Raw genomic sequence first — 7500 nt, 5'->3', positions numbered from 1 at the left:
CTCTCTCTCTCTCTCTCTCTCTCTCTCTCTCTCTCTCTCTCTCTCTCTCTCTCTCTCTCTCTCTCTCTCTCTCTCTCTCTCTCTCTCTCTTCTTATTCACACTTCCTCTTTCACATAGCCTTCTAGCATCCATTGTATCCATAGAACTCTCCTCCCTTCCATCTCTGCACCCATCCTCTATCTTATAAACTCTCAGTCAAACATGAACCCGAAAAAGTGTTGCTTGGTGCCACACTTTTAGCTCTGGCGGGTCAGGCGTCGAGTAGCAGTCAGATTTATTCGCAGTAAAATGTCCTCCACAGCTTTTTCTGCGTATCGAGGAGGAGGAGATAAAAATAGCCAGTTAAAGAAAAAGTAGTGAGAACGTGTAAAATGTAACGACTGTAAGGCTGCAAGAGGAATATCTTGAGAGTAGAAAGGTAGGAAGGTAAACTTGTGCAGGTAGGATCAAGGGGGGTAGAAGAGACGAGGGTGGTGGTGGTGAAGGGAAGACCGGAAGGGAGAGAGCTCAAAGGCACAGGTAAAGTTGCTCACCTGTAAAAAGTCTCGTTAGGTTCAGTTGCAGAGGTGACACTTGCATCCTCCATCCGTCCTGACCCACACCTGGACTCGCTTCACCTGTCCTCTCAGCTTCCTCGATGGGCCTTCTCCAATCTCCTCGCCACGTGTTTTTGCTGTAACGCGATGATATCCTAACTTTTCCGTGGATTTTTGGGAATACTCTACACGGGTCTGCTTGCTGATTAAGGTGGTGGAGGAAGTGAAGGGAGCAGCGGGGCGTGAAAGCAGGAAGAGAAAGAAAAGAAGGAAGAATTTGAAGTCTTAAAAGAAACTTATTGTGACTTAGACAGTAGCACAAGTTGTTTTTCGTGGTCCAATTTTCTGTATTCCATTCTTTATACTCTCTCTCTCTCTCTCTCTCTCTCTCTCTCTCTCTCTCTCTCTCTCTCTCTCTCTCTCTCTCTCTCTCTCTCTCTCTCTCTCTCTCTCTCTCTCTCTCTCTCTCTCTCTCTCTCTCTCTCTCTCTCTCTGTACCCTTCAGATCACACCTTCACACTTCTCTAATCACGTTTCACACTCCTCTTCTCCCTCCTTCCTCCTCATCCTTCCTCACTTCCTATCACATTCCCTCCCCTCCATGCACTTACAGTGTCATTTTCCCCCCTTGCCTCCCACTCTGCTGTCTTTCTCCCCTTCCAGTTACGAATCTTCCCTGTCTCTACCCCACACTGGTGACTGCACGATCAGATAGGAGTGTAAAGTGATAAGCCACGCCCGGGTTGGTGCAAATAGTAACTGTGATGTCTATGAGATGAAAGGACAATTTTTTAAGTTATGCTGTAGTTCCAAAATGAGAGAGAGAGAGAGAGAGAGAGAGAGAGAGAGAGAGAGAGAGAGAGAGAGAGAGAGAGAGATTGCGGATAATGTAGAGGAGAGGGAGGGAATAGAAGAAAGGGAGGAAAGGAGGTTATCGAGGTTGTGTTTGATGATGAAATACTTGTGCATACTATCTCCCTACTCACTCTCTTCATTCTCTCTCTCTCTCTCTCTCTCTCTCTCTCTCTCTCTCTCTCTCTCTCTCTCTCTCTCTCTCTCTCTCTCTCTCTCTCTCTCTCTCTCTCTCTCCATCCTCCTTCTATCCTACACCCGTGACTACAAACATCCTCTCCTCACCTTCTCTTCCTCCCTGTCTCGCTGCCCGCCTGCCGCCATCCGTCTCTCCCGCCATAGATTCAGCAGCCGCCGTGGTGTATCCCTGTGTGCCGTGATTTAGCGTTGCCTCCCGTATTGTGCGTCCACTCGCGTCACCGTCCAGGCTTTGTTGCACTGCCCGATTTATAAGTTAGAAATGCGTTCTCCGTTCCAATACTTCTTGCGGGAGTGATGGCGGTCGCTACTGGGGATTGGAGAAGGGAGAGGTGAAGGGAGAGAGGGGAGAGTAACGTGGGGTTTACGAGGAGTATGTGGTGTACAATGGAAGGCGCCGTCGATGAAAGGGTGTTGCTGATGGTGTTAGTGCTGATTGGAGAGTCTTAAAGGGAGTACATCTATTGGTCTTACGGGTTAGTAGTGCAGGGAATGGGAAGGGCAAGGAATACTGAAGACTCCATTGAATTAGGGGAGGAAACTAATGGGCAAAGGGAGGATATATTGCCAAGGGGGAAGAGGTGATGAAGTACGGGGGTGATGGGTACAAGGAGGGAGGGATAACATTACAGGGGCTAAATGGTGAGGTGTCAGGGAGGGTGTGAGTGACGGAAGGGTTGGTAGGGGTGTATTGTAGTGGCAGGGAAAGGACTTTGTGACTTACATTGGGCAATTGTAGAAGAGATAGATAGATAGATAGATAGATAGATAGATAGATAGATAGATAGAGAGAGAGAGAGAGAGAGAGAGAGAGAGAGAGAGAGAGAGAGAGAGAGAGAGAGAGAGAGAGAGAGACTTACTTTCCTGGACGACAGTTGTGTCACCACCTGCGACAGGATCATCGGCTACTCTCACTGGACGAGACGTGACCGCCGCGGTGGGCAGGAAGGTGGTTTAGCTGTGTGTCATCGTGAGGGCCTCCACATCGACGCCCTGACAGTCAACACACCTGAAGTGATGGAGTTGATGTTTTTCCGCACCATACTTGCTGACAGGGGCGCCCTGCTGCTGTGCGTCATGTACCGACCTCAGTGGCAGGGAAGCGAGCCGCTAAACTACCTCACTGACAACCTGGACAACATCATGGCGGCTCACAACTGTCAGAATGTCGTGATCGTGGGTGACCTCAACCACAATATTGTGCTGAGGGCATTTACTGAGCTGACAGTAGTGCAGGGACTTCACAACCATGTTGACTTCCCCACACACCAGCGTGGAGGATCCCTGGACCCTGTGCTGACGGACCTGGCAGGTGACAGCGTACAGAGCCGCCCACTGGACTTCGTGGGTACCTCTGACCACCTCGCCGTCCTCTCCACCATTAACCTCGCCCCAGCACGCGAGGAGGACCACCACAGGACCATCTGGCTGTGGGACCGCGCCGACTGGGGAGCAGTGAGACGAGCCCTGAGGGAGACTTCCTGGGACGCAGTGCTCACTGGCGAGCCTCACCATGACGTCACCACTCTCACCACCATCCTCCAGGACTTACAGCAGCAACACGTGCCACACAGGACCTACCGAACGACCCCAAAGGACCAGCCCTGGTTTGGGTATCGTTGTCGCGTTGCTGCGGAACGAAAGTACTGCGCGTGGCAGCAATATAAGAGGCGGCCCACCCAGCGGAACAAGGCGATACACCGAGCTGCGTGCCAAGATATGACGCAAGTCGCGAAATGGGCCAAGGCAAGATGGGAAGAAAATAACAGGAGAATGTTGTCTTCCAACCAGCTGGATCCAAAGCGGTGGTGGAGTCTGGTGAAGGAGAAGCAGGGCGTCACCTCCCACGAACGTGTCCCGGCCCTCACTAAGCCTTGTGGGAACCTGGCTGTCACCAACCAGGAGAAAGCTGACTTGCTTGCACAAGTGTTCAGCGATAAAATGAAGACGCCAGAACCAGACAGGCAGCCACCACCTCTCCCACGCCTTGTTCCTTCAAGCATTGAAAGCGTGGTAATCACGGAGGCTGCTGTTAGGAGGCACCTGAAGGGTGTCAACGTCAGGAAGGCTGCAGGTCCTGATAGTATAAGTCCTCACCTCCTCAAACAATGTGCTGATGAGCTCACCACGCCCCTCGTGTGTATCTTCCGCCAGTGCCTTGTGTCCAGGACGTGGCCGTCTCAGTGGAAAGAGGCGAGAGTTACACCCGTTCATAAGAAGAAGGAGAAGTCGAAGCCGAATAACTACCGCCCCATCTCCCTGCTCTCGGTGGTCAGCAAGATCTTCGAGAGGATCATTGGAGAGCAGGTGACGAGGTTCCTGGACGAGCACCACCTTCACTCACCCAGGCAGTTCGGCTTCAGGAAAGGACGCTCCACCTCAGATCTACTCCTTCTTCTCTCCAAATCCTGGCACGACGCCCTGGATGCTGGCCGCCCTCGCTGGTGATTGCCCTGGACATCGCCGGCGCCTTTGACACTGTGTGGCATCGGGGATTAGTGGCCAAGCTGGAGCAGCTGGGCATCACCGGGGACCTGCTGCACCTGCTCTCCAACTACCTGACGGGCAGGAGTCTCCGCGTTGTTGTGAACGGCCACACCTCAGCCAGCTTTCCTGTAGAGGCCTCTGTTCCACAAGGGTCAGTCCTGGGGCCCATATTGTGGAACATTTACTTCAATGACCTCCTACATATTGTCCCCTCAGCCAGTGCGTACGCAGACGACTGCACCATCTCCTTGACTTACGAGAGGGGGGAGGAGCAGGCAGCAGTACAGACTGCCAACGCACTACTCTCCGACATCATGGCCTGGGGCGACCGGTGGCAAGTCAAGTTTGCCCCCGAAAAGACTCAGGCCATGGTGATATCCCGCTCTCATGAGGACGCGCGTCGGTTGCGTGGAAGGCTGAGGATGGGCGACAACAGCATCCTCTACAGGACAGTGTGAACATCCTTGGTGTGGAGGTGGACTCAAGGCTGCTCTTCGACCGTCACCTCGTAGATGTAGCTCAAAAGCGTCGCAGAAGGTGACATTGTTGCGCCGTCTGAGACACCTCCTTGACGCCGATGGGCTCCTGACCCTGTACAAGGCTCAGGTCAGGCCCATCATGGAGTACGCGCCGCTCACGTGGATGTCCAGCGCTCGAAGCCACCTCACCCTGCTAGATAAAGTGCAGAGGAGGGCAGAGCGCCTTATCAGTAACGCCAGACAGCAGCACCTTCCCGACAACCGTGGCGGCAGCGACAACAACAACAGCAGCAGCAACAGCAGAGACAGGAGGACAGGCAGGTGCTGAGGGACACACTGGATCACCGCCGGAAAGTGGCGGCGCTGACAGTGCTGCATAAAGCGCAGATCCAGAATGTTCCTCACCTAGCGGACCTGAGAGCTACCTGGAGGAGATCTGAGCGAAATACGAGAACGGTTTTGAGCAACGACCTCCTCCTTGAGGCACCAAGGTCTCGCTCCAGCACCCACAAACGGGCCTTCTCTTCCGCCACTGTAGTGTGGTGGAATGCTTTCACTGCTGTGGTGGACGTGCGACGTCTGTCCACACAGCAGATGAAGGAGACCACACACAGATGGTTACACACCCAGCCTCATTATAATGTACAGTACATGCTATAAGATAGTTGCAAAAGGCAAATGTAACTTTAGCAAAGAACTAAAATAATGTACACAACTCATATATGTATGATAGTTCAAATAGATAAAAAGAGAGAGAGAGAGAGAGAGAGAGAGAGAGAGAGAGAGAGAGAGAGAGAGAGAGAGAGAGAGAATGATTAAACATAAAAAGACAAAGAAATATCCAGTATAACAGGCTTGTAAGGAAAACAGGAACAGGCAGAGGTGCAAATTCACAGACTTAGAAAGAGGGAGAGGTCTAAACGCAAACCAGAGAGACAAACAGACCGACAAGCAGATAACATAGCGAAGTAATTTTGATCAATGATTTCTCTCTCTCTCTCTCTCTCTCTCTCTCTCTCTCTCTCTCTCTCTCTCTCTCTCTCTCTCTCTCTCTCTCTCTCTCTCTCTAGTACAATGCTCTTTTTTTAGTACGGTATGAGGTGCGGGAGAGAATTGATGTTTGGTAAATAATTTATTTACGTCTCGTATTCCAATGCTCTCTTGTACACGTCTTTTTTTTACTTCCTTTTATGTTCCTCTTTCTTCATATGCTTCGTGTTCCGATTCCAGTAGCAGTAACTTGGTGTATCGACTGCTGAACTATACTTTTTTACCTAGGTGAGAGAGAGAGAGAGAGAGAGAGAGAGAGAGAGAGAGAGAGAGAGAGAGAGAGAGATGTGGGGGAGAATTAGAGTAGAGTAGAAAAATGTAATGGAAAGCAGTAAAAGATGAATTGAACGCACATGTAGATAAAAAAGCATATGCGAGCTACGCTTGGATTTTTTTCCTTTATTGATGGAAACACACACACACACACACACACACACACACACACACACACACACACACACACACACACACACACACACACACACACACACACACACACACACACACACACACACACAGCAAGTAGTGAAGTGGTAGCACATTCTGCTCACAATCAGGAAAGTAAGTATGCCAGGGCTTGTATCCTCGCTGTGCCGGTTTGTGGTGTGTGAGTAGTCTCACTTCGGGGTTATCAGCAGAGGACCGTAGGGGAATGACAAACACACTTCCACACACACACACACACACACACACACACACACACACACACACACACATGTAATTTCATGTTCAGTACTTGGATTTACCTGTCATTAATCACACGTTTGCGTCCCCCTCGCCTTCACCTTTCCTCAGTACACTCATCTGGTTCACCATTCTTCTGTATACCCTTCTCCTGTTCACTCTTCTTTAGTACAGCCTTTGACATTATACGTAGCTTGTCTACCTTACTTAATACATTTTTCTCCACCAGTGTACCCTCCTCAATAGTACTGTAGAGTTCTCCTCAAACGATCCTCCTATATTGCTTGTCAGAAAAAAAAAGTAGCCTTGTTCCCAATAGATACACAACTACACAATTAATGTCTGCATTTAGTTTTAATTATGAGAGAGAGAGAGAGAGAGAGAGAGAGAGAGAGAGAGAGAGAGAGAGAGAGAGAGAGAGAGAGAGAGAGAGAGAGAGAGAGAGAGAGACAGATAGACAGACAGACAGACAGACAGACAGAGATTGGATTTGTAGCTTGGTATATTCTATATTTTTCATCATTCGTAAATAAGAAAAAAGTTTAATTCTCTCTCTCTCTCTCTCTCTCTCTCTCTCTCTCTCTCTCTCTCTCTCTCTCTCTCTCTCTCTCTCTCTCTCTCTCTCTCTCTCTCTCTCTCTCTCTCTCTCTCTCTCTCTCTCTCTCTCTCTCTCTCTCTCTCTCTCTCTCTCTCTCTCCTTTACATTCCTATCGAGGATGAATCGATCAAGGTGTTGCAATAGGTCCTAACAGCAACCAAGTGCGAAGGTGACTAGTGATTTACCCTGGGCGGTCAGGTCTTTGCTGATGTGACCTTCCTGTGACCTTGTTCTGTAACTGTGACTCGGAGACAAAGCGTGATCTGTGTCTTAACATATGGTTCTCTCGACATTTGTTTTTTCCCCCTTTCGTCTGTTTGGTTGATTGTGTTTGTTCATGTTTGTGAAGGGTTTTCTTGCTGTTCTTTTCTCCTAATGTTGTCTATGATTGTGTGTGTGGTTATTTCTGTTTATCGTTTTCTTTGTTTGTTCATGTCCGTCTGTTTGTCAAGCATTTTTCTTGCCTCCTGATGTATGAATGTTCATGTATTTATCAGGTTATTGTAGTTTAAGTAGGATGATTGTAGTGTGTGTGTGTGTGTGTGTGTGTGTGTGTGTGTGATGTGTGTGTGATAATTATCACAAGATATATATATATATATATATATATATATA

General features: G+C 49.3%; 1 protein-coding gene across 1 annotated transcript in view; it reads left to right on the top strand.

The window, feature by feature from the left end:
* The window catches only part of LOC123508164, a 7346-nt gene extending 2133 nt beyond the window's left edge, over positions 1–5213 (top strand). The window contains 3 exon segments of the mRNA XM_045261699.1: positions 2484–4021; positions 4024–4526; positions 4827–5213. Of these exon segments, the coding sequence (XP_045117634.1) occupies positions 2484–4021; positions 4024–4526; positions 4827–5213 (2428 nt within the window).
* The last annotated feature ends 2287 nt before the right edge of the window (positions 5214–7500 follow it).

This window comes from Portunus trituberculatus, chromosome 24 (genome assembly GCF_017591435.1).
Source record: "Portunus trituberculatus isolate SZX2019 chromosome 24, ASM1759143v1, whole genome shotgun sequence".
Classification (NCBI taxonomy): Eukaryota; Metazoa; Arthropoda; class Malacostraca; order Decapoda; family Portunidae; genus Portunus; species Portunus trituberculatus.
Note: the sequence above shows the minus strand (reverse complement) of the source record. Positions and strands in the feature narration are given on the sequence as shown.